General features: G+C 60.3%; 3 protein-coding genes and 1 long non-coding RNA gene across 5 annotated transcripts in view; 3 read left to right on the top strand and 1 right to left on the bottom strand.

Moving 5' to 3' along the window:
* Positions 1-1903, top strand: part of LOC128072091 (maestro heat-like repeat-containing protein family member 1) — a gene marked incomplete at its 5' end in the record, with an annotated part of 64508 nt that extends 62605 nt beyond the window's left edge. Inside the window, one exon of the mRNA XM_052665527.1 lies at positions 1551-1903. Within this exon, the coding sequence (XP_052521487.1) occupies positions 1551-1636 (86 nt within the window). The remainder of the gene's footprint in view (positions 1-1550) is intronic.
* Positions 1904-2817: 914 nt separating this feature from the next.
* Positions 2818-18708, bottom strand: BOP1 (BOP1 ribosomal biogenesis factor). Its single transcript, XM_052665486.1, has 15 exons — positions 18517-18708; positions 17387-17479; positions 12595-12749; positions 11961-12078; positions 11768-11869; positions 11273-11485; positions 11029-11190; positions 10775-10855; positions 10582-10651; positions 6426-6558; positions 5840-6020; positions 4659-4947; positions 4482-4566; positions 3273-3380; positions 2818-3123 (listed from the first exon to the last, which is right to left on the bottom strand). The coding sequence occupies exons 1-15, from the start codon at positions 18706-18708 to the stop codon at positions 2970-2972; spliced, it is 2136 nt and encodes a 711-aa protein (XP_052521446.1). The 3' UTR covers positions 2818-2969.
* SCX (scleraxis bHLH transcription factor) lies at positions 18634-26018 on the top strand. Its single transcript, XM_052665483.1, has 2 exons — positions 18634-19228; positions 25912-26018. Exons 1-2 carry the CDS (start codon positions 18707-18709, stop codon positions 25948-25950), a joined length of 561 nt encoding a protein of 186 aa, XP_052521443.1. The 5' UTR covers positions 18634-18706; the 3' UTR covers positions 25951-26018.
* On the top strand, positions 19277-20231 carry LOC128072079 (uncharacterized). 2 transcript variants are annotated; one of them, XR_008202100.1, is made up of 3 exons: positions 19277-19417; positions 19450-19604; positions 19667-20231. It is a non-coding gene; the product is annotated as an uncharacterized LOC128072079 (long non-coding RNA). The 2 variants fall into 2 exon arrangements; XR_008202099.1 differs by having other exon boundaries at positions 19450-19666; positions 19698-20231.
* Positions 26019-26134: the final 116 nt, after the last annotated feature.

The following is a 26134-nucleotide window of genomic DNA, read 5'->3' as shown; positions in this document are numbered from 1 at the left end:
GGGGGGGACAGGGGGAGGAGGGGGGGAGGGAAAGGGGGAGGGGGAGGGGGCTGCGCTGCGGGTAAAATAAACAGCTCCTGGAAAAACGGGATGGCGAAATGCAGTGGGGTTGCGCTGCTCGGAAGGACGGCTGCCGGCGTTGGGAAATGCGCGATGGGGAGGGGCGGCTGCGGGACCGACTGCCCTCCTTCTTCCATCCCCTCCCCCCCCCACCCCCCGTTGGGACGTTTCCCCCTGGGGGGGGGGATCCGCTGAGGGGGGTCCTGAGGGGGGGTCACCGATGGGGATTGAGAGTCCCCAAAGTCCCCAAAGGCTCCTTTTCCGGGAGTCCCCAGGTGGATTTGGGGTTTTCCATGGGTCCTCAAGAGTGGATTTTGGGGGTTCGAAATGGAGGGATTTGAGGTCTCTAAAGGGATTGCGGGGTCCTAAAGGGGGATGCAGTGTTCTTGAAATAGATATGGGATTCCCAGGGGGTCTCCAAGAGTATTTTGGGGTATCCTAAGTGAATCTGGGGTCCCTGAGGGGATGTAGGATTCTCAAAGCGGATACGGGGTCCGCAGGGGTCCCCCAAAGTGGATATGGGGTCCCCAATGGGGATTTGGGGTCCCCGAAGTGGATATGGGATCCCCAATGGGGATTTGGGTCCGTGATGTGGATTTGGGGTCTTCAAAGAGGATTTGGAGTCCCCAAAAGGGATATTGTGTTCTCAAAGTGGACTGGGGGACCCTGAAGGTGATGTGGGGTTCCCAAAGTGAATTTGGGTTTCCAGGAAGGATTTGGGATCCTCAAAGCAGATTTGGGGTCCCCGAGAGTATTTCATGGTCCTCAAAGTGAATTTGGACTCCCCAAGGGTATATATGGGTTCTCAGAATGGATTTGGGGTCCATAGGGGGATTTGGGGTCTCCAAGGGGAATATGGGTTTCCCAAAGGAAATTTGGGGTCCCCAAAGGGGATATTGGGACCCCAAGGGGATGTGGTGCTCCTAAAATGAATTTGGGGTCCCCGAGGGAATGTAGGGTTCTCAAAGTGGATTTGGGGTCCACGGGGGGGGGGGGGGGATGGAGAGGGAGGATCTGAGGTTCCTAAAGTGGATATGGAATCCCCAAGAGTATTTGGGAATCACCTAAGTGAATCTGGGGTTCCCAAAGGGATATTGGGTTTTCAGTGTGGATTTGGGGTTCACAGTGGGACTTGGGGTCTCCAGAGTGGATTTGGGGTCCCCAAAAGGGGTTTTGTATCCCTGTTGTGGATTGAGGTTCTTCAAAGAGCATTTGGAGTCCCCAAAGGCGTATGGTGTTCCCAGAGCGCATTTGGGGATATGGGGACCCAAAGGGGGGATACGGTGTTCCCAAAGTTGGGACCCCCAAAGGGATTTGGGAACCCCAAGGACAAAGGGGATTCCCAGAGTGGATTTGGGATCCCGGAGGGGATTTGGGGTCGCGGTGCCCCCTCCTGATGTGTGTGACGGTGAGGATGGAGGCCGAGGGGAGGGAGATGGGCAGCCCCCAACCCTGACTCCCCCTACCACCTCGTGCTCTGTTCCCTGCAGCCCTCAACCTCCTCCTGAAGGATCCGGTCCCCGCCGTCCGCATGAAGGTGGCAGAGACCCTGGGCCGCCTCGTCCGCATCCTCTGACCCCACGCAGCGTTATGGGGTCGGAGCCCCACAGCCATCGCCACGCGCCCACCCCACGGGCACCCCGCTCTGCAGCACCATCGTCTTCCTCCGCTCCCCCCCCCCCTCCCCCCCTCCGAGCCATGGGAGCCCCCCAGCCCCCCGGGATGGGCACAGCAGGTGAACGGACCCCTATGTGGTGGGTGGGGGGGGGTCCCAGGAATGTGAGCGTCCCCAAACACGCCTGTACATAAACTTATTTTTCGATAATAAAGCTCTTTGCTCCTGGTTGGGAGGTGGTGCGGGGTGAGGGATGCGGCCCAAGTGGGGCTTTGTTAGTGGGGGAAGGGGGGGGCGTTAATGATGGCAGAGGGTTTGGAAGGGGGGGGGGGGGGGGCTGGGGTAGGGGGCCTTGTCCCTCATTCCTTGTGCTGCATCTGTGCTGCTTCAGTGGGGTCCAGAATGATGGAGTGGGGCAGCAGTGGGTCAGACCCTGTGCTGTAGGGTGGGGGGCCAGGAACCGTATGGGGCTGATCCTAAGCCTCCGAGGACCCAGGCTGACTCTGACCCCACAAACTGGGGTAGGGGGAGATGTGCCCCGGCCTTTTGCTGTTGCTTACACCCCAGCCTTGATCCCACTGCTCAGATCTGGAGCAGCACGAGCAGAATTTTTGGGGTCCCCACACGGGGTTCTGGCTGTGCAGGGAACAAACCCCACAGATGTGGGTCCCGCAGTGGGGTCCTGTAGGGCCGTGTGGTCAATGTGGGTCGGGGAAGTTCCCCAGTCCTGGCCCACGGCCAACACTGAGCTCACGGCGGGACGGGATGAGCTCACGGTGCGGCTGTGGGGTCAGAGGGTGGCACGTGGGGCTGGGGGGGGAGGGGGGGGGGGGGAAGCTGGAGGGTTGGGGAGCTCTGGGTGTTTTTGGGGTGGGCTCTGTGGGTGTGCTATGGGGCAATGTTACCCCTATATGTGTCCCTGTGGGGCAAAGTGGGTGCAGGTCCTGTGCATTCAGCTCGGGAGCATCTCTCCTGGCCATGGGAGATGATGTGGGGGCAGGCAAGCAAGGAGAAACCCCACAAACACTTTGGGGGGGGCTGGAGGGCACCACGCAGGGCAGCACCGCACGGGAACTGGGGTGCTGGGGCGCTCCTTGGTGCAGCCCGGGCTGAGCTGGAGGTAGAGAACACGGAGATGTGGCTCTGTACCCAAAAATCAGTTTAATGAGAAATGAGAAAGGTTCCGGAGTCCATGGGTAGGAGCGGAGATGTTCCCGGCCGGTGTTGGGGTGCCTGTGTTGGGGTTCTGGAGTTGGGGTGTCGGTGTCATTGGGGTGCCGGTGTTGGGCAGCAGCTACGTGTAGAGCCGGACGGTGCCGTCGGCTCCGGAGGAGAAGACCCACGGCTGTGTGGGGTGGAAGATGACATCGAGGACGCCCAGGTCCAGGGTCAACGCGTGGCCCTTCAGCACCTTCACTGGCACCAGCAGCGGGTTCTGCAGCAGGTCGCTGTGGGGAGATGGGTCAGTGTGGGGCTCTGGATCCACCCGCGGGGTCACCCCATCGATGCTCTGCACCCTCTGCCCCATAACCGACCCTCTGCTGTCCCCCCACCCCATGGGAAGCCATCAGAGCCCCCTGGCCCGACTCCCACGTACTTGTAGACCATGCCATGGCACACAATGACGGTCCCGTCGTCTGAGCCCGAGGCGAAGAGTGGGTAGTGCTTGTGGAAGGCCACGCTCCTCAGTGCCTTCCTGTGGTGCCTGCAAAGAGTGAGTGCCGTCAGTGCAGGGGGATCGTAAAGTCATGGCATCAGGGGATGGTTGGGTTGGAAGGGTCCCAAAAGCTCATAGAACCATGGGGTGCTTGGGTTGGGTTGGGTTGGGTTGGGTTGGTTGGGTTGGAAGGTCCCAAAAGCTCATAGAGCCATGGGATGGTTGGGTTGGGTTGGGTTGGAAGGGTCCCAAAAGCTCATAGAGCCATGGAATGGTTGGGTTGAGAAGATGTTTGAAGATCATAGAGCCATAGAATGGTTGGATTGAGTTGGGGGATCCTTAAAGATCATAGAGCCATGGGATGGTTGGGTTGGAAGGGTCCCTAAAGCTCATAGAACCATGGTTGTGTTGAGTTGGGTTGGGTTGGGTTGGAAGGGTCCTTAAAGATCACAAAGCCATGGGATGGTTGGGTTGGAAGGGTCCCTAAAGCTCATAGAACCATGGTTGTGTTGAGTTGGGTTGGGTTGGGTTGGAAGGGTCCTTAAAGATCACAGAGCCATAAAATAGTTGCATTGGGTTGGAAGGGTCCTTAAAGATCATAAAGTGTGCCTACAGAAATGCTGCTCCTAAAGCACCAGATTTGGGGCTCTCTAGAGTGTATTTTGATTATTTATTTCTATGGGACACTAAATCCTCGTTTATTGCTTCTACAATTAGGGGCCAGGCAGCAGAACAAAACCATGTAAAGATAATTATCACTTCCCTCTGGGAAACCCCCGCCTCGGGTTAACCTGTGTTGTCACTCGGGCTCTTTGTACAAGTTCAGTCTGTGATAACTGAAAGATGACGAAGATGCTTTGTGATTACCACTAAAATAAATGTATGGATTAATTGGGAGCTGGAACAGGGTGCTTATCCTCACTGGAGATCAGTGGGGTGTCTGTAGGACCCTGAGTGCAAGAGGCAGCGCTGGGAAATGAGGGACCCTCATCGATGGCACCTTCTGCTTCAACCCTATGTGCGTTTCAACAAAGCTGACTCTGAAGGTCAGTGCTTTGGAAAACGGCAATAATAAAACCTGTGTGAGGTCCTGAGCTCTGCAGCACGGGGAGGGAAGGATGGGGGCAGCCCTATGGGGCCGGGGCTCACCGCAGCAGCTGGTAGGGGCGGGTGGAGAGGTCCAGGTCGAACCAGGCCAGCTTGCTGTCGTAGCTGCCGCAGATGACGTTGTCACCTGGGGGAGGGAAGGGGACATCCATCGTAGGGTGAACCCCACACACCTCCTAGGCACCCCAGGGCGCTCCGTTCCGGCGCCACCATCCGTACCTGCGGGGTGGATGGCCATGCTGGACACCCACTTGCAGTTGGCCATCAGCTTCTTGGTGAGCTCCTGCTTGAGGAGGTTGTAGACGCGGACGTAGCGCTGCGTGGCCACGAAGAAATAGGGCCGGATGGGGTGGAAGAGGACGCACTGCACCAGGCCTTTGCTCTTGCGGAAGGGATTCTGGCTCCAGCGCTTGCTGGTCTGGTGGATCAGCACTTGCATGTTGCTGTTGTCGGCCACAACGGTGGCGAAGTAATCGCCCTTTCCGTGCCAGGTCACTTGCTTCAAGGCCTGTGGGCAACGGGGAGGAGTCAGACCCACGGAATCATAGAATGGGGGGTTGGAATGGTCCTTAGAGAGCACAGAATCGTGGAATGGGTTGGGCTGGAAAGGACCTTAAAGATCAGAGAGCCATGGAATGGTTGGGTTGGGAAGGACCTTAAAGATCAGAGAGCCATGGAATGGTTGAGTTGGGAAGGACCTTAAAGATCAGAGAGTCATGGGATGGTTGGGTTGGGTTGGATTGGGTTGGGAAGGACCTTAAAGATCAGAGAGCCATGGAATGGTTGGGTTGGGAAGGACCTTAAAGATCAGAGAGCCATGGAATGGTTGGGTTGGGAAGGACCTTAAAGATCAGAGAGTCATGGGATGGTTGGGTTGGGTTGGATTGGGTTGGGAAGGACCTTGAAGACCGTAGAGCCATGGCATGGTTGGGTTGGAAGGGTCCCTAAAGCTCATAGAACCATGGGATGGTTGGGTTGGGTTGGAATGATCCCGAAAGTTCATAGAGCCATGGGATGGTTGGGTTAGGTTGGATTGAAGGGTCCCAAAAGCTCATAGAACCATGGGATGATTGGGTTGGGTTGGAAGGTCCCAAAAGCTCATAGAGCCATGGAATGGTTGGGTTGGGTTGGGTTGGGTTGGAAGGGTCCTTAAAGATCATAAACCCATGGGATGGTTGGGTTGGGAGAGCCTTAAAGCTCATAGAAGCACACAGTAGTTGAGTTGAAAAGGTCCTTAAAGATCACAGAACTACAGAATGGGCTGAGTTGGAAAGGAGCGACCCAACGCCTCGCCCCAGTCCAATGCCGTCCACTTGACCTTGTTGATTCCCACAGGTCCCCTCCCCAAGCCCATCAGCAGGGCTGCCCCACACCATCCCCCAGCACTGCCCCATCCCCACCTTGCTGTGCTGCACTGTCAGGCGGATGCCTCTGCTGTGCTCCTCGCTGGTGGCTGTGACCCACTGGACAGGCTGCACACGCTCCTCCTCTGGTGGCACGTAGGACTCCAGCACCTGGTCAGTGGCCCCATAGAGCAGCTTGTCCCCGAGGCACGGGTTCACCAGCAGCACCGACTGCTCCCTGCAGTGTGGGATCGGGGAAGGAAGGGGTCAGGGCACTGCTGGTGAGGGGAAACCCTTCTGCAAGCCCTGCGTGATGATGGCGGGAGGATGGGTGGGATGGTGCGAGCCTGCCAAGCTCGTCTATTGCCAAACAAGGGACAGGAGCTCGAGACCAGAGTCCCCAGCGCTGGAGGTGAGTCCCCACGATCTCCCTAGAAGCTGAAAAGCTGTGGGAGAGGAAATTCAGCGACACGGAATCGTGGAGTCGTTCTGGCTGGAGAAGATCTCCGTGCCCACCGTGGCCGCTCCAAGAATCACCGAACCACTGAAGTTGGAAATGTCCTCCAAGATCAGCGCGTGCAACCGCCGCGGGCAGCTCCTGGCGGGGGCTGGAGGGTGCAGGACAGGGCAGGGGGACACTCACACGCAGACGGCCACCAGGCAGACGGTGGGGTTGGGGTTCCAGGCGACGCTCTTCACCACGCCACCCACAGGCAAGGTCTTCATGCAGCGAGCCGTGCTCACCTCCCAGAAGCGCACCGTGCCGTCATCGGAGCCTGCAGGCAGCGTGCAGTCAGTGGGGCACGGAGCCAGGGAATTGTTATGGTTGGAAAAGGCTTCCAAGACCATCGAGTCCAACCACCAACCCATCCCCAGTCAGAGTCATTAGAGAAGACCACTAGGATTATGGAGTCCAACCATCCACACATCCCCACCATTCTAGAATCATAGAATCAAAGAATCACCAAGGTTGGAAAAGACCTCCAAGCTCCCCCAGTCCAACCATTCACCTGTTCCCAACAGCTCCCACTGAACCACGGCCCTCAGCACAGCACCCAGCCTTGCCTTCAACACCCCCAGGCTCGGCGCCTCCCCCACCTCCCTGGGCATCCATTGCAGTGCTGCCCACCTTTCTGACACCTCATTCTTCCTCACGTCCAGCCTGAATCTCCCCTGCCGCAGCTTGAAGCCGTTCCCTCTGCTCCCATCACTGATGGCACGAGAGCAGAGGCCGCCCCCCAGCTCCCTGCAGCCTGCCTTCAGCAGCCATAGAGAGCAGTGAGCTCTGCCCTGAGCTCCTCTTCTCACCCTGAACATTCCCAGCTCCTTCAGCCTCTCCTCACAGCCCTGTGCTCCAGACCCCTCACCATTTCATTGCCCTCCTTTCAACACGTTCCAGGCCCTCAATATCTTGCAGTGAGGGGCCCAAAACTGGACACAGCCCTCGAGGTGCGGCCTCACCAGAGCTGAGCACAGGGGATGGATGCTCCCCTCCCTGCTCCTGCTGGCCATTTCTGATGCAGGCCAGGCTGCCCTTGCCCTTCCTGGCCACCTGGGCACACTGCTGGCTCCTGTTCAGCCCAGCATCCATCCATACCCCCAGCTCCATTTCCTCTACGCCGTCCTCCAGCCACACCGCCCCAAGCCTGCAGCGTCGCCTGGGGTTGCTGTAGCCCAAGTGCAGGACCCGGCATTTGGCCTTGTTGAACCTCATCCCATGGGCTTCAGCCCAGCCCTCCAGCCTGTCCAGATCCCTCTGTAGGGCCTCGCTACCCCCAGGCAGATCCACACTTCCAGCCCATTTGGTGCCATCTGCGAAAGTACTGAGGGGGCACTCGATGCCCTCATCCAGGCCGTTAATAAAGATATTGAAGAGGGCAGGCCCAATGAATCACATCACAGTCACATCACAGAATGATGTGATTGTTGGAGCTGGAGAAAACCACTAGGATTGTTGGGTCCATTGACCCATCGCCACCACCTCCCACTCAGAAACTGATGGGAATTGTCAGGGTTGGAAAAGACCACTGAGATCAACGAGTCCAGCTGTCTACTCACCTCCATTATCTCCCCAATCAGAGAACTATGAGATCATTGCCATTGGAGAAGACCACTGAGATCGCTGACTAGTCCTCACCACCTCCCCACCACTCAAACAATCATGGAATCAATGGGGTTGGTGAAGACCACGAAGATTGTCAAGTCCAACCACTGACCCACCCCCACCTTCTCCCCACTCCAGAGAGTCATTAAGACTGGAAAAGGCCACTGAGATCACTGAGTCCAACTGCAGGTCCATCCCCACCATCTCCTCACTCACAGAACCATGGAATCGTTGGAGCTGGAGGCCACTAAGATCCAACCATCAACGCATCCTCACCATCTCCCACTCAGATGTTCAAAGATCATCAAGTCCAACCACTGACCCTTTCCTACCACCTCCCACTCAGAGAATTGTCAGGGTTGGAGAAGACCAAGATCATCGAGTCCCACCATCGACCCACCCCCATCACCTCCCCGCTCAAAAGAGTCATTAAAGTTGGAGAAAAGCACTGATGTCACCGAGACCAACTGCTGACCCATCTTCCCCATCTCCCCACCGAGAAAATCGTGGAATCACTGGGGTTGGTGAAGATGGTAGAGTCCAATAATCGACCCCCTCTCCACCACCTCCCCCCTCAAAAGAGTCACTGAAGTTGGAGAAGACCGCTAAGATCATCGAGTCCAACCACCGACCCACTCCTGTAATCACAGAACTGTTGGGATCGGAGAAGACCGCCGAGTCCATCGCATCAGCGTTTGGTCTCAGCGATCTCAGCGGTCTTCTCCAACGGCAACCATCTCATCATTCAACACTCATCGTGGTGGTGAATGGAGTCAAATCCAGCTGGCGACCGGTCGTGAGTGGTGTTCCCCAGGGGTCGGTGCTGGGGCCTGTCCTCTTCAATATCTTTACTGATGACCTCGATGAGGGCATCGAGTGCCCCCTCAGTACATTCGCAGATGGCACCAAATGGGCTGGAAGTGTGGATCTGCCTGGGGGTAGCGAGGCCCTACAGAGGGATCTGGACAGGCTGGAGGGCTGGGCTGAAGCCCATGGGATGAGGTTCAACAAGGCCAAATGCCGGGTCCTGCACTTGGGCTGCAACAACCCCAGGCGACGCTGCAGGCTTGGGGCGGTGTGGCTGGAGGACGGCGTAGAGGAAATGGAGCTGGGGGTATGGATGGATGCTGGGCTGAACAGGAGCCAGCAGTGTGCCCAGGTGGCCAGGAAGGGCAAGGGCAGCCTGGCCTGCATCAGAAATGGCCAGCAGGAGCAGGGAGGGGAGCATCCATCCCCTGTGCTCAGCTCTGTGAGGCCGCACCTCGAGGGCTGGGTCCAGTTTTGGGCCCCTCACTGCAGGAAAGACATGGAGGGCCTGGAACGTGTTGAAAGGAGGGCAATGAAATGGTGAGGGGTCTGGAGCACAGGGCTGTGAGGAGAGGCTGAAGGAGCTGGGAATGTTCAAGGTGAGAAGAGGAGCTCAGGGCAGAGCTCACTGCTCCCTATGGCTGCTGAAGGCAGGGAGCTGGGGGGCGGCCTCTGCTCTCGTGCCATCAGTGATGGGAGCAGAGGGAACGGCTTCAAGCTGCGGCAGGGGAGATTCAGGCTGGACATGAGGAAGAATGAGGTGTCAGAAAGGTGGGCAGCACTGCAATGGATGCCCAGGGAGGTGGGGGAGGCGCCGAGCCTGGGGGTGTTGAAGGCAAGGCTGGGTGCTGTGCTGAGGGCTGTGGTTCAGTGGGAGCTGTTGGTGATGGGGGAGCGGTTGGACTGGGGGAGCTTGGAGGTCTTTTCCAACCTCGGTGATTCTATGATCCTATGATTCTCTGAGTGGGGAGATGACGGAGGTGAGCAGACAGCTGGACTCGTTGATCTCAGTGGTCTTTCCCAACCTTAACGACTCTTTCGAGCGGGGAGGTGGTGGCGGTGGGTCGACGGTTGCACTCCATGATCTCAATGCTCTTTTCCAACCCTGACAATTCCATCAGTTTCTGAGAGGGAGGTGGCGGAGACGCGTCGATGGCTGGACTCAACCATAAGGGCTGCCCAGGGCTCCCTGCGGCCTCGCCGCTGCTACGGCCGCGGTTCAGCGCCACGCGGGGCGCCGGGAGATTCCACAGCAGCACGAAGGCGAGACGTGAGCGGGGGCCGCAGCAAGAAGAACAGCCCCCACCCCGCAGCTCTGCCCGCGGTCGGCTCCCGGCGCAGCTGCTGTGCTGGCAGCCCGCCCGGCTCGACGCGGCGCGGCGCGGCTCCGGCTCGTTGTGGGACGCGGCCGTGGGCGCAGGTAGCGGTGGCACGCGCCGTGTCCCCGCAGCTCGGGGTTATTTTTAACGCCTGAGCTCAGCCCGCGTTCCCAACCCGGGGCCAGGAATGCCGAGTTGTGCAACCGGCCGCCGCCGCGGCCACCGGGAGCTGGCAGCCGGGAAGCGCCGCGCGCTATAAAAAGCACATGTGCCTTAGTGGGCTGTTAACTGCCATCTGCTCTCAATCTGCAGCCTCCGGGGCTGCGCCGCGCTCACTTTCTCCGCTGTTGGGATGCAGACTCCTGGGTGGGGTCCTGGAAAAACCCACGGAGCCGCGAGCGGCTGCGGGACGCGGTGCTGTGGCTCTGGGCCCGGGCTCCCCCCCCCCGTCCTCCCCCCCCACACAACAGCTCTGACACGTGCAGAGCCCCGGGCTGGCGCAGCGCAAGGCTCCGGAGCAGCTCCAGCAGTGCCGAAGCGTTCGGTGCCACCACGGTGCGGGGCCGTACCTGATGCCAACCACTGCCCGCTGGGGGAGACGCTGAGGCAGCGCACCAGGCTGCTGTGCCCGCGGTACACCTGGGGGAGGAAGGGAAAAAGAGGGGGGTGAGGGTCTGCGGAGACCCCCTTCCCCCCCCCCCCCAGCTCTGCAGCATCCAGCACGGTGCAGCCGCCGCCCCCCGGCTCTGCACAGCTGCTTACCAGCGCCTGCGTGGTGGGGAAGGGCTGCAGGTCCCGCGGCTTTGGCAGCTTCGGGATCAGATCCTCGGGATCCACGTTCACCTGTGAGAGGCGCAGAGTGGGACACGGCCCGGGACTCCGTCACAACTCCGCGTGCACCACCGTGATCCGGCACACAGCGCACTGTGTGTGGGGGGGCACGCATCGAGCAACGCCCGCTCTGTACGTCCCCCAGGACACGTGGTGGGGGGTTCTGGGGTCAGGGAGGCTCTCACCCTCATCTTCCTCTGCCGTGGGCACAGATAGAGGTCGAGGCAGCGCTCGAAGCGCTCGTGGATGAAGCGGGGATAGGCCGGCACGGCGCGCAGGCAGCGGTACTGCTGCGGCACGAAGTTCAGCCGCCGCTCGGCCGGCTCCTGCTGCTCCCACGCCAACTTCTACGGGGGAAAAATGGGGTCAGCAGGGCGGGATGGGGCTCGGGTGGTTTCCTGCCCACGGCCGGGCCCCCTACCCCCCTACCTCCTCCTCGCTGAGCAGGTACTCGGGCGGGGGGTTGTAGGACTCCTCGTGGCCCGGCAGCTTCATCTTGGGGGCCGGGACGTGCATCTTGTGGCGGCCCAGGATGGAGTTGGGGTCCTCGTGGGCCCAGAGGTCATAGTACGTCGGGGTGTCCTCCTTGGGCTTGCGGGGTTTGATCCAGCCCATCTTGATGGCATGGACCAGCTTGGAGACCTGAGGGATGGGGACGGTCAGGCCCAGGGCCGTCAGGACATGGTGTGTATGGGGAAGATGGGGATGTGAGGTTGGAAAGCGATGCCCTGAATGCAGCTCTGCCCCCAAGGGTGCGTGGGGCCACACAGGACTGGGGGGGTGCCACAGGGTGTGCAACAGCTGCTGCTATGGGGATGGTGGTGGGTATGGGTGGGCTACAGTGGGGATGGGAATACGGATGAGACAGGAGTGCTTTGAATGCTCAGTTACACGCTCCCAGCCCCTCGGAGCTCCCACTCTCACCTTCTCCTTCTCAATGAGGGATGGGATGAAGCTCCGTTTGTCCGCCGGGCGGTTGGTCACTGGGTGGATCATGACCTCATGGGTGAAGAAGTCGATGGCCGGCTGTGGAGACACACAGAGATGCTGAGCTGCTCCCGCCCCAACCAGACCCCACTCTGTGCCACCTGGGAGTGCAAAGAAGGCCATCACCCACCTCGTAGGGATTGAAGTGCACATCCCCAAACTGTCCTTTCTGGAGACGATGCACCAGGTCCACCTGCTCGTCTGTCAGCTTTATGTCTGCGCCTGTCATCTTGTCCTGGACTGTTCGCCTGCAGGGAGTGAGGCAGATCTGGGTCAGGCTCTGGAAAGGAGAAGGACCTGGGGGTCCTGGTTGGCCAATGGTTGGCCAAGTGTTTGACAAATGTTTGACAAATGGTTGACCAACGGTTGACAAGTGGTTGATCAATGGTTGACCAACGGTTGACCAATGGTTGACCAGCAGTTGACCAGAGGCTGAGAATGAGCCAGCAGTGAGCCCTGGTGGACAAGAAGGCCAACAGTGGCCAACAAGCTGACCGCTAGCCAGAAGAAAGCCATGATGGCCAAAAGGATCGAGGGGAAACTGGGGTGCATTGTACGGAGTGTGGCCAGCAGGGTGAAGGAGGTGATCCCCTCTCTGCTCTGCCCAAGAGGCCACAGTTGGAGCACTGGGAGGTGCTCCCCAGAGATGCACCCACGGATGGGGCACTGGGCAGTCTGAGCTGGTGGGGTGCTCCCTGCCCATGGCAGAGGTGGGGCTGTGGGTCCCTTCCAACCCAACCATCCCACGGCTCTATGATGCTCACCAGTAGTCAGGATTCTCCATCTTCTCCAGGAACTTGTCCAGCTCGTCTTTGTTGCGGATGGGTTTGTAGATCCTCTTCCCCTCCAGGTCGTAGCCAATGTGTGGGAAGTCCTGGTACCACTCCATGGGGATGTTGCCCACCGTGTTGCGAATGTCCTGGAGCAGGAAGGATGAAGCAGGGTGAGGGGAGGGTCTGGGGTCTGCACGTGGTCATGGGTCTGGGGTGAAAGCAGCCAGTGGGACTGCCAGCATGCAGCCACACAATCACAGAATCACAGCATGGCCTGGGTTGGAAGGGACCTCAAGGATCACGAAGCTCCAACCCCCCACTGCATGCAAAGCCACCAACCTCCCCATTTTACAGCAGCCCAGGCTGCCCAGGGCCCCATTCAACCTGGCCTTGAACACCTCCAGGGATGGTCGGGGCATCTGCAGCCTCTCTGGGCAGCTGTTCCAGCACCTCACCACCCTCTTGGTAAAGAATTTCCCCCTGACATCCAACCTCAGTCTTCCCTCCCTAAGGATCAGCACAGCCATACAACTGCCAGCATGGCTACAACCTACACCACAGCCACACAACCATTGGCATGGCCACACAACCATCAGCATGGCCACAAAACCATCAGCATGGCCACACAACCATCAGCATGGCTACGACCTACACCACAGCCACACAACCATCAGCATGGCCACACAACCATCAGCATGGCCACAAAACCATCAGCATGGCCACAAAACCATCAGCATGGCCACACAACCATCAGCATGGCCACAAAACCATCAGCATGGCCACACAACCATCAGCATGGCCACACAACCATCAGCATGGCCACAAAACCATCAGCATGGCCACGACCTACACCATGGCCACACAACCATCGGCATGGCCACACAACCATCAGCATGGCCACACAACCATCAGCATGGCCACACAACCATCAGCATGGCCACACAACCATCGGCATGGCCACACAACCATCAGCATGGCCACAAAACCATCAGCATGGCCACACAACCATCAGCATGGCCACACAACCATCAGCATGGCCACAAAACCATCAGCATGGCCACACAACCATCAGCATGGCCACAAAACCATCGGCATGGCCACAAAACCATCAGCATGGCCACACAACCATCAGCATGGCCACAAAACCATCAGCATGGCCACACAACCATCAGCATGGCCACAAAACCATCAGCATGGCCACACAACCATCAGCATGGCCACAAAACCATCAGCATGGCCACAAAACCATCGGCATGGCCACAAAACCATCAGCATGGCCACACAACCATCAGCATGGCCACAAAACCATCAGCATGGCCACAAAACCATCAGCATGGCCACACAACCATCAGCATGGCCACAAAACCATCAGCATGGCCACAAAACCATCAGCATGGCCACACAACCATCAGCATGGCTACGACCTACACCACAGCCACACAACCATCAGCATGGCCACACAACCATCAGCATGGCCACACAACCATCAGCATGGCCACAAAACCATCAGCATGGCCACACAACCATCAGCATGGCTACGACCTACACCACAGCCACACAACCATCAGCATGGCCACAAAACCATCAGCATGGCCACACAACCATCAGCATGGCTACGACCTACACCACAGCCACACAACCATCAGCATGGCCACACAACCATCAGCATGGCCACACAACCATCAGCATGGCCACAAAACCATCAGCATGGCCACACAACCATCAGCATGGCTACGACCTACACCACAGCCACACAACCATCAGCATGGCCACAAAACCATCAGCATGGCCACACAACCATCAGCATGGCTACGACCTACACCACAGCCACACAACCATCAGCACGGCCACACAACCATCAGCATGGCCACACAACCATCAGCATGGCCACAAAACCATCAGTATGGCCACACAACCATCAGCATGGCCACAAAACCATCAGCATGGCCACAAAACCATCAGCATGGCCACACAACCATCAGCATGGCCACAAAACCATCAGCATGGCCACAAAACCATCAGCATGGCCACGACCTACACCATGGCTACAACCTACAGCATGGACACAACTTGTAGCACAACCAGACAACTATCAACACGGCCACCCAACCACCCCTAGAGCCACACAACCACGGGCATGGAGACACAATGATCAGTACAGCCGCACAACATCGGCACGGTGGCCTCACTCCTCACCCCTCGGCCGCTTCCTTTTCATGGTCTGGCGTCGGGATGAAGCCAGGTCCCGCTGTCCTCTCCCCCTCAGCCCCGGTGTTACACAACGCAGGGACCCCGTCCCCAATTACCAACACCCCGAGAGGAGGTGTGAGGGTGACCTGTGCCCCCCACACCCCGCAGTCAGGGGTCACCCTCAGCCCGCCGCCATCTGTTCCCCATAAACACCTGCAGAACTGCACCGGGGCCTCCACGGAACAGCGCCGAGCGCCCTGAGGAGCGGAGCTGCCGGGAGCCCCCGGGCCACAGCGCACCCATCCATCACTCCTGAGCACACGTCAGCGCAGGATGTGCGCGGCCTCGGGGGAACCGGGCAGGAATTTCCCAAGCTGAGGGGACACGGTCGGGATCACGGCGCTCCGGGACCACCCCACGTCCCGGTGCAGACAGACGGACAACCGGGATGTCGGCTCTGGTTGCCTCATCCCTCATCTGCGAGCTGCCCCCGTTCCTGCAGCTGAAGGGGATGATGGAGAGCGATGTGGGGGGGACAGCAACATCTCAGGGCACGGGGTGCTGAGCCCAGCACTGAGCTTGGCATGGATGCTCCCATGCGGTGCCAGACAGAGGTTGGAACTGACCTCCAAGATCCTCAAGCCCACCCCGCCATGTCCCCAGGTGCCACATCTCCACAGTTACTGAACACCTCCAGGGATGGTGACCCCCTCCCCCCCCCACGCTCCTGTGCCGGTGTCTGACTCCTCTCTAGAGAAGAAATTGTTCCTAACATCCAACCTGACCCTCCCCTGGTGCCATGTGAGGCCATTCCCTCTCATCCTACCGCCGTCCCCAGCAGCCAGATAGGGGACGTGTCGGGGACTCAGGTGGCTGCACAGCACATGGTGCTGGGACAGACAGAGGGGACAGGGCTGCAGAGACCTTTGTGGGGCAGCTTGGCTTTCTCAGAGCCGTTTCCCTGCACCTGGATGCTCCCATCACCTGGATGCTCCCATCACCTGGATGCTCCCGTCACCTGGGCGCTCCCCTCTATGTGGGTGCTCACCTCACCTGGGTGCTCCCCACACCTGGGTGCTCCCCGCAGCCCCACGCGCACGGGGGCGAGCTGAGGGCACAGCTGTGCACTCACAGCAGCGTTTGCTGCAGGCGAGCTCGGCCGTGTTTACAACATCCCGGGCTGCGCTGGAGCTGAGACGCGCAGACGGAGCGTCTCTTCCACAGGCAGCTCAGCTCCGCCAGGCGCTGCGGACTCTCAATGCAGGAATCCCTGGGTGAAGTTCTTGCCAGGATCTCAACGAGCCTGGGACGCGTTCCCTGCACACAGCAGCTCCGGGGGCCCCGCAGATGCACGGAGGTGCTGCCCCGACGCTGCTGTGAGCACCGAAACAGGCACCGTGCCGCGCAATGCAGCCAGGATGGATCCCCCCCTACTGACTCACCCCATCCCCAGAGCTGTGTCCCCAGCTCTGCCCATCCCGGGGGCAGGGAGCGAAGCTCCACGTGCCATCGGTGCCAGCGTTGATGGCAATGTGCATCAAAACCCAATAGGGACACACAGCCATGGGGACGCGCACAGCCTGTGGGGCAGATCCAGGTCCCGTCCCGCCCCCCCAGGTGATGTGGGGGATCCCCTGAGCTGCAGCCCCACGCCTGGACGGTGCCCCCTCCCAACCCACGGTGCCGGCAGTGCATGGAGGGGGGGGGTGCGGAGCGCTGGAGGCAGTGCCGTCACTCAGCGCACGTCTGGAAGTTGTTCTTGGATGGGCCCTGGGCATTCCTAGACGCACATTCCTGGCAGCTGGAGAGCGTCGTAGGAAAGATTCTTTGCTTGAAAATATCCGGTCCACGTGGAGGAGAGGAGGGGATGGGGAGAGCTGCGCCACGGCACCCTCTGTGCCCCGGGGTTTGGGGGTCAGCAATGGGGTGAGAGCTGCGTCCCATAAGTGAGCAGGACTCTGTGCCCCAGGGCTGGGGGCTGCCCCTCACCCAGGCAGGGTGCCTGCGGGGTCCTGCACTGGGGGTGGTGCCATGGGGCTGGGGGTTCAGGGGGCTGCGGGAGAGGCACTCCCATAAATGGGCTTACATAGAAAGGACACGGAGATGGGGCAGGGAAACCCTCAGGAGCAGGGCAAGGCCGCGGGCAGCAGCCCCTCTGCCATCATTTGGGGGCACTGGAGCCAAACTTCCAGGTAATAAAACTGTGGCAGGAGTTGGAAAGGACGAGAGGGGGGGGGGGATTTCAGACTCTGCTCTGTGCCGGGGTGGTGGGGGTGGCCAAAAGGGTGCAATGCAGCATCAGGATGTGGCCAGGAGTGGGACGATGGTGGCCAACGGGATGGGATGGAGCAGTGGGACGCAGCCAGGAGTGGGACAGCAGTGGCCAAAACGGGATGGGATGGAGCAGTGGGACGCAGCCAGGAGTGGGACGGCCGTGGCCAATGGAATGGGATGGAGCAGCGGGGCTCAGCCAGGAGCAGAGCTGGGGGTGGGACGCAGCAGTCCCGGTGCCAACCCGGCTGATTCTGGAGAAGGGAGATGTGAGCCAGCGCCGGGGCTGGTGCTTTGGCCGCGTCCCACTGCTGAGCGTCACCTGCAGCAGCACTGCTGCATTCCCACCCCCCGTAGGGAGGAGGGCGGCAGCCTCTGCTTCCTCCTCCTCCTCCTCCCGGCTGCGGGGGACGGGCTGACGGGCAGACAGACAGACGGACGTGCGTCTCTCCGGGAAGAACAGTGCAGGGAAAAGCGCCCGGTGATGGCGCAGGGACGGAAGGTGCCGGATAAAAGAAGGATCGTTAGCGGAGCTAAACGAAAGCAGATGCCTGCGGGAGCCGGGGCTTTCCAAAGCACACCCCGAGCGCTCGGAGCTGCCGCGGGGACACGGCACGGGGGGGTTGGGCACAACAAGTGGCAAAGCCCCTTCCCGGTGGGGTCAGGAAGCTGCTTCACCGGCGCAGAGCACAAAGAACCGCGCTGCAAAGCCGCGGTCCCGCAGCGCTGCGCACGGATGGGGCTCAGCCCACACTCCCGTGCACATCGGGGCAGTGCGGCTGAGGGTCTCCTGCCCCCTCCTCACGAAGCACAGCCACGCAGCACCCGCGTGGCTCCGAACCGTCCCATAAATGCGCCTCAAAGAACTGGGCAGCTCAGAGGCTGCACCCGGAGCGCTACTGAGCTGACGTTTGGGTATGGGTACCTCCGGAATCTCCCCCCGCAGCGCCGAGCTGCCCCACAGCACCGGATTCTTTTGAACCGCAGCCGTTGGGGCCATTTGGGAGGCAGCACGGCGGGCGGCCCCCGAAGGGTTAATGTCTCCTCTCTGCCCCATTAGCACCGATACGGTCACAGTGAGGGGGAGGCGGGGAGGAGCCTCCCCGGGGTCCCCCCCAGCAGCCCCAGCCCCCTGACCCCGGGGTGCAGGGATGGCTACGGGTACCCCGTGTGCAGGCAGCGTCCGTGCCTCACACTTAACGGGGCCGGGACCCCCCTCACGCTGTGGGGGGCAGGAGAACCGCCCCCCCGCCCCCCATAGCCATACCCACACTTCGGAACCCCGTGCCCCGGCAGGTGATACACAGCGGGCGCTCCGGGACTCGAGGAGGGGAGGGGGAATGCTACGGAAGGGTTAAACCCCCCCGGGCAGCGCAGGTAGGCCGAGCCTGCGGGGCGCGGGGCGGCGCCTGGCTGCCCACCGCCCTATAAAGAACCGCGCTCCGGCCCCACTCGCGCCTTAGGATGCACATGGTGCCGGCGGGGGACGCCGCGGCCGTGCGCGGTCCTTGAGCCGTCGGACGCGCGGGGGTACGGGGACCCCCTCCGGCAGCGAGCTGCCCCCCGGCGGCGCCGGGGCTGTGGCATGCGGCGGGGCTGAGGGCGGCGGTGCCGGCGGTGCGCGCGGTGCCGGCTGCTCGCCATGTCCTTCGCCATGCTGCGCCCCGCGCCCGGCCGTTACCTGTATCCCGAGATCAGCATGCTGTCGGAGGACGAGGAGAACGGCAGCGAGAGCTCGGGCTCCGACGAGAAGCCCTTCCACCTGGACGCCGACGGCTTCGGCATCAAAGCCGGCAAGAGGAGGAGCGGCAAGAAGCCCGGGCGGCTGCACCGCGAGCCCCGGCAGCGGCACACGGCCAACGCGCGGGAGCGCGACCGCACCAACAGCGTCAACACCGCCTTCACGGCGCTGCGCACCCTCATCCCCACCGAGCCGGCCGACAGGAAGCTCTCCAAGATCGAGACGCTGCGCCTGGCCTCCAGCTACATCTCGCACCTGGGCAACGTGCTGCTGGTGGGCGAGGCGTGCGGCGACGGGCAGCCCTGCCACACCAGCCCGGCCTTCTTCCACCACGGCGGCGGCGGCAGCCCCCCGCCCCGCGACTCCGAGAACTCCCAGCCCAAACAGATCTGCACTTTCTGCCTCAGCAACCAGAGGAAGCTGGTGAGTGGCTGCGTGCGAGGGCCCGAGGGGTGCGGGGATGAATGGGAGTGCGGTGGGACCCGAGGTTTGGGTGCGGGAGTGTGGCGGAACGCAAGGGTTGGGGTTGGGAATGCGGTAGAAGCCAGAGGTTGGGGCACAGGAATGTGGCAGAACCCGAGGTTTGGGCATGGAAATGCAACAGGACCCGAGGTTTGGGCATGGAAATGCAACAGGAGCCAGAGGTTTGGGCATGGAAATGCAACAGGACCCGAGGTTTGGGCATGGAAATGCAACAGGACCTGAGGTTTGGGCATGGAAATGCAACAGGACCCGAGGTTTGGGCATGGAAATGCAACAGGACTCGAGGTTTGGGCATGGAAATGCAACAGGACTCGAGGTTTGGGCATGGAAATGCAACAGGACTCGAGGCTTGGGCATGGAAATGCAACAGGACTCAAGGTTTGGGCATGGAAATGCAACAGAGCCCGAGGCTTGGGCATGAGAGTGTGGCAGACCCCAAAGTTTGGGGGCAGAAATGCGTCAGAACCCAAAACTTGCACATGGAAACACAGCAGAAGCCAAGATTTGGGCATGGAAACGTGGCACAACCCAAAGTTTGGGTATGGAAATCTGACAGAACCCAAGGTCCGGCTGTGGAGACACAGCACTTCCCTCCAGCATGTGCAGATCTGCTAGCTCCAAAGCCCAAAGAGTGAAGGAACTGGGGAATGGGAAATCCTGGAGGGTTTTAGGAGCTGGAAATGGGAGGCAGAGGGGCAGGGAAGGGTGTGCATCCAGCGCTGTGTGGCACAGCAGCTCTGAGTGGCAGAGGCCCTGTGCCAGTGCTGGGTTTGGGCCCTGGGCACTGCTGGGTGCCCACGTTGGCTGCAGGGCGATGGTTTGGTGCCCTCTAAGCGTCCCAAAGGGGGGTGGCACTGGTTGGGTCGGTGCGCCGTGTGTAGTGTGGGTTCACCAAAGGCTCTCCGTGCCTTTGGGGAAGTGCTGCATTGCGCCCTGCTGTGCCCCTGGGGGGGGGAGAGGGGAGGGGGGGGCATCACCTGGGGGCATTGCTGCACCTGCAGGCATTGCTGCACACACAGGGCAGGTGCCAGGGGCGAAGCAAACCCTGCATGGGGCCGCGCCGAGCACCCAGACCCACGGGCAGGGGGGGAGCTGGAGAAGCAGGCGGTGGAGAGGGCTGGTTGTGCGCCGTGCGCCGTGCACCCCTCCCTGCCTCCCCCCCCTTGATGCCGGGTGGAGGATGAAGAGGAGGAAGGAGCCGTGGAGGATGTGGGGCTCGTGATGCACCAAGCGGCGGCGGTGGAGCGCTCACGAGTGGACTGTGACAGCTCCAGAGCTTCCAAGCAGGAAAAGCCCAAAGCCGCTAATCCTCCCTGCGCGCCCTTCCGGCTCTGTGGGGCCGGAGGGTCACCTCGGTGAGGATTTACACCAGCATCCCCCCAGTTCTGCCAGGACCCGGAGCACCCATGAGGAAAGGATGCTCTGTGGTTCCCCCCCTGACCTTCATGCGAACAGAAGCTGCAGGTGGAGGGGGGAGATCCCACAGAGGCGGGAGGGGAAGCTTCCGCTCCCCTCGGAAACCTCCAGCGCTCTCCTCCGTCTCCAAAGCATCGCCAACTTTGCACCGATTCCACTCAGTCCTCATTGCTGCAGCTCTTGTCGGGAGCAAACCCCCCTCCCCCAGGAGCAGGATGTATCCATATTCCTGCAGTAACTCTGGACAGACCCCCCCCCCAGATTGGTGCTCGGAGAGTTTGAGGCGCTCCAAATACGCTCCTTTGTGGACCGATGGGAGCAGGTCGTGCCTCTGTGCTCACCCTGTGCTGTTCTTGAGGGTGAAATGATGGAAATAAACCACCTGTGAACCGGGATGGCACACGGAGAGGGGATGGAGATGCACCTCCCAACACGAGGCAGCCCCCGGCCCCACCAACACTGCACAAAGTGGCCCCCAGGTACTGCAGGACGCAGCCCCCAGTCCCCTGAATACTAGACAGGAGGAAGACCCCTGCCCACGGGCACGAGATCCCCTTTTCCATCGCAGGAGGCAGCCCTGCACTCCTGTGCATTGCTTGAGTCAGCTTCAAGACCCGTCCTGCTGCATGAGGCAGCCCCCAGACCTTCGCCTGCTGCACAAGCTGGGGCAGAAACCCCTGCTCTTGTGCCCTAGCACGATGAAGGGCAGAGACCCCCCTGCCCACCACAGCAGATAAGGGAAAGACCCCTGCCCACTGCACGAGATAGGGTAGACACCTCCCAGCCACGTTCCCATTGCACGAGGAAGGGCGCAGACCCCTGCCCCTCACAGGAGGCAGCCCCCAGACACCTGCCCACAGAATGAAGGGCACAGACCCCTGCCCATCACAGGAGACAAAAGAGAGCCCTGCCAATGTGCCCACTGCAAAGGACAGAGCAGAGACCCCTGCCCATTGCAGGAGGCAGCGCCCAGCCCCTTGCCCATGGTAGGAATCAGGGCAGAGCCCCCTGCCCGCGTCCCCCTGGCAGGAGGTAGGGCTCTGCACGCCATGGCTGAAGTGTTCCCCGTCCATCCATCCCCACCCTGCAGTGCTCACTTTTCCACCATGCCTTTCTGCTTACGTGTGCGGATGCCGTCCCGACCAAAGCGCCTTCATGGCACAGAGTCCGGCCCTCTGCTTGGCCAAGAGGGCTCGAGGGGACAGGAACTCAGGATGTGGGGCAGCACCATTTCCTACAAACCCTACCCAGGTTTTGGCCACGATGCCCAGTGGGCAGCGGGGGGCTCACCCAGCTCTGTGAGCCAGTGTCATATCCCAGCGTCCCGATGCCTTCCCGCTGGGATTTTGGGGCTGACCCCAACCCCGTCCCTCTGGCGAAAGCCCCCCCGTTTTGTTTGTTGTCAAACAGAGACGGCGAGCAATGGAGAGTGGAGGGCATGGGGTGTTCCGTGCCCACAGCCTGCAGGGACTGGGCTGTGCCGTGAGTGAGCGGGGGGGAAGTGAAACCATTTTGGGCATTTGGCACACGTGTGTGTGTGTGTGTGTGGCACTGCCGGGCAGCAGGGACGGGCCTGTGTCCATGGGGCTGTGGCAAAGCAGGCACTGCTGGTGCTGCAGGACGTGCCAGGGCTCCAGGGAGCTGCGGGTGGAAGGGGAGGCTGTGCCACAGTGCGGGCGGTGAGCCAGAGGAGGGGTCACCTCCCTGGGATCTTGTGGGGGCCCCTTTGTGGGTGCTGCCTGTGCCGTCCCCTCCAGGACGAAGGGCGATGGATGGGGACACGGTGCTGGTGGGGACATGGGGACGTGGTGGTGGTGGGATACCTGGTACTGGTGAGGACAGGGCTGGTGGGGACTGAGCTACTTCTGTTGGGCGAAGAGCAGTGGGCACGGCTTGGGGCAGCGCTCGGACGCCCCTGGCAGGCTAAGGGCTGGGCTCCGTTTTGGCACAAAAAGCCTAAATTCAATGAAATTCCCTTTGCTGAACGCACTCAGGGCTGAGACCCTTCGTGGTGCTCTCCCCCTATCCGCAGCCCACCCCAAAGCCCACGCTGACCCCTGAAGCAGAAGCACGAGAGGCAGCGAAAATGGGGAGGGGGCACCGAGAGCAGCTGGGAGCTCAGGGGGGTGGCAGAGGTCGCAAATGAGATGGGGGCCAAACCTCCTGTCAGGCTCTCGCAACCTGCACCCAGCGGCTGCCCCAGACCCCATCCAGGGGGATGGGGACAACCCAGTGCTGGGTTTGTAGCCCAGAAGGGGCCAAAGGAGCTCAGCGTTTGCTCAGCTGGTGGTGATGGAGCCCGGTGCTCAGAGTCCTGCCCCACTGCCACAGGGAGGATGAATGACTCCATTCCAAAGCAGAGCAGGGTGGGCACCCCTGGCGGCACCGAGCACCCAACCGAGCTCTGCCCATTGCACCAGGAACCCTACCAGCTGGGAACCAAGTGCAGCTCCCGTCCGGTGGGTCGGGGGTGTGGGCAGCTCCCAGCAGAGCCCAATCCTACAGCAGGGCTCAGCTCTGCCCCAGGACGGCAGCACGGTGCGACCCCGGTGCCTGAAGCAGTGCAATGGGGCCGGGCAGCCCCTGCTGACCCCGCAGCTTCCCCACAGTATCTGGAGATGGGCCGGCTACGCAGCCCCATAATTTACTGTTCCTGCTGCACTTAATGGCAGCGGAAAGGCAAGGTGATAGGGGAAAAAATATGAGGCGGGATTTTCCGAATCCCCATTTCCTCTCCAGACAGCACAAGAACTCCTGGGGCCCGAACATCTGGGAAATTTAATTTTACCATTTCGGAGCTGAACTCCCCTTCCCCTCCCCTCCCCACCCCCGGTAACAAAGGAAGAGTCAGAGCCGGGGCCGCACGTGCAGCGTGGGGGAGGCTGCACCGGCAGTGCAGCAGAGCGGCTCCGGCACAGCCACGGCACGGCCACAATGGAAAAGGGTGCGCGGTGCCAGCAGGAGGCACAGAGAACCATGGAACAGTTGGGCTGGAGGGGTCCTTAAAGATCACAGAATTGGCTGAGTTGGAAGGGTCCTTAAAGATCATAGAGCCATGGGATGGGTTGGGCTGGAGGGGTCCTTAAAGATCACAGAATTGGTTGAGTTGGAAGGGTCCTTAAAGAGCGTAGAGCCATGGGATGGGTTGGGCTGGAGGGGTCCTTAAAGATCACAGAATTGATTGAGTTGGAAGGGTCCTTAAAGATCACAGAGCCATGGGATGGGTTGGGCTGGAGGGGTCCTTAACGATCAGAGAATTGGTTGAGTTGGAAGGGTCCTTAAAGATCATAGAGCCATGGGATGGGTTGGGCTGGAGGGGTCCTTAACGATCAGAGAATTGGCTGAGTTGGAAGGGTCCTTGAAGATGGTAGAGCCATGGGATGGGTTGGGCTGGAGGGGTCCTTAACGATCACAGAATTGGCTGAGTTGGAAGGGTCCTTAAAGATGGTAGAGCCATGGGATGGGTTGGGCTGGAGGGGTCCTTAAAGATCACAGAATTGGCTGAGTTGGAAGGGTCCTTAAAGATGGCAGAGCCATGGGATGGGTTGGGCTGGAGGGGTCCTTAAAGATCACAGAATTGATTGAGTTGGAAGGGTCCTTAAAGATCACAGAGCCATGGGATGGGTTGGGCTGGAGGGGTCCTTAAAGATCACAGAATTGGTTGAGTTGGAAGGGTCCTTAAAGATCATAGAGCCATGGGATGGATTGGGCTGGAGGGGTCCTTAAAGATCACAGAATTGGTTGAGTTGGAAGGGTCCTTAAAGATGGTAGAGCCATGGGATGGGTTGGGCTGGAGGGGTCCTTAAAGACCACAGAATTGGTTGAGTTGGAAGGGTCCTTAAAGATCATAGAGCCATGGGATGGGTTGGGCTGGAGGGGTCCTTAAAGACCACAGAATTGGTTGAGTTGGAAGGGTCCTTAAAGATGGTAGAGCCATGGGATGGGTTGGGCTGGAGGGGTCCTTAACGATCAGAGAATTGGCTGAGTTGGAAGGGTCCTTAAAGAGCGTAGAGCCATGGGATGGGTTGGGCTGGAGGGGTCCTTAAAGATCACAGAATTGATTGAGTTGGAAGGGTCCTTAAAGATCACAGAGCCATGGGATGGGTTGGGCTGGAGGGGTCCTTAACGATCAGAGAATTGGTTGAGTTGGAAGGGTCCTTAAAGATCATAGAGCCATGGGATGGGTTGGGCTGGAGGGGTCCTTAAAGATCACAGAATTGGCTGAGTTGGAAGGGTCCTTAAAGATGGTAGAGCCATGGGATGGGTTGGGCTGGAGGGGTCCTTAACGATCAGAGAATTGGTTGAGTTGGAAGGGTCCTTAAAGATCATAGAGCCATGGGATGGGTTGGGCTGGAGGGGTCCTTAAAGATCACAGAATTGGCTGAGTTGGAAGGGTCCTTAAAGATCATAGAGCCATGGGATGGGAAGGGTTGGATGGGTCCTTACAGGTCACAGAAGCACAGCATGGTTGGGTTGGAAAGGACCTCAAAGTCCCCCTGCCGCAGCCCCACTCCTGCTGTGGGCTGGTTGCCCCCCACCGGATCAGGTTGCCCAAGGCCCCGTCTAGCTTGGCCATTTCCATCAAGAGGAAAGGAGAAGCAGCAGCTCTGCTTGCGCCCACCTGGCCAGGGCAGTGCTGGTGGTACTGGGGGAACTGGTAATGGTAGCAATGACAGCAGTGGTGGTGTTTGTGGTGTGGTCAGTGTGCTGTAGATGGTGGTTGGTGTTGGTGGTACCGGTAATGGCAGCAGTGGTGGGGTGGCATTGGTGGTGACGGTGGTGATAGCGGTTTGGTGACGGCGGTGGTGGTGCTGGTGGTTGGATACGAGGAACAATTTCTTCCCCAAAGAGTGGTTGGGCAACTGGCATGGGCTGCCCAGGGAGAGGTGGGGTCACCGTCCTTCGGGTGTCCCGTAACTGTGGACAATGTGGCACCTGGGGACGTGCTCAGTGGGCACGGTGGGACGGCTTGGGGTTGGACTGGGTGACCTTGGAGGTCTTCTCCAACCTTAACGATTCTGTGCCACTGGTGGTGGCGATGGTGGTGCTGGTGACAGTGATGAGGTTCCCCCGGCTCTGGGACTCCACTGTCTGACTGCTGGGGACGGTGGGAGGACCCCACGGGGACACGGGGCAGCTTGCTGCTGGCAATCCCAGCCCGGGGGCTGGTTCTCTCACTCACTCACCCTCTTCCCTCTTCTCTACAGAGTAAAGACCGCGACAGGAAGACGGCGATCCGGAGCTAGGCGCCTCCGGGAAAGGCGGCACGGAGGAGCGGAAGGACGGACGGATGGACGGACGGAAAAGCCACACACACCGAACCACGGACACACTCCCGCCTTCACCCCGCTGCCAGGGACAGGACCCTGCCCCTATGGGGCCGTGGGGCCGGGCTGTGGGGACGCCCCGCTGGGACTGAGCCACGCTGGG

The sequence above is a fragment of the Tympanuchus pallidicinctus genome, unplaced genomic scaffold, assembly GCF_026119805.1.
Source record: "Tympanuchus pallidicinctus isolate F22 unplaced genomic scaffold, pur_lepc_1.0 scaffold69, whole genome shotgun sequence".
In the NCBI taxonomy this organism is placed as follows: domain Eukaryota; kingdom Metazoa; phylum Chordata; class Aves; order Galliformes; family Phasianidae; genus Tympanuchus; species Tympanuchus pallidicinctus.
The sequence above is the reverse complement of the archived record's forward strand: the minus strand, read 5'-3'. Positions and strand labels throughout refer to the sequence as shown.

Coding starts and splice junctions, on each gene's coding strand:
- SCX (XM_052665483.1), top strand. CDS start 18,707: ATGTCCTTCGCCATGCTGCGCCCCGCGCCCGGCCGTTACCTGTATCCC. Junction 19,229..25,911: donor TCAGCAACCAGAGGAAGCTG/GTGAGTGGCTGC, acceptor TCTTCTCTACAG/AGTAAAGACCGCGACAGGAA.
- BOP1 (XM_052665486.1), bottom strand. CDS start 18,708: ATGGCGAGCAGCCGGCACCGCGCGCACCGCCGGCACCGCCGCCCTCAG. Junction 4,948..5,839: donor TGACAGTGCAGCACAGCAAG/GTGGGGATGGGG, acceptor CGTTGCCCACAG/GCCTTGAAGCAAGTGACCTG. Junction 3,124..3,272: donor TGCCATGGCATGGTCTACAA/GTACGTGGGAGT, acceptor ATCTCCCCACAG/CGACCTGCTGCAGAACCCGC.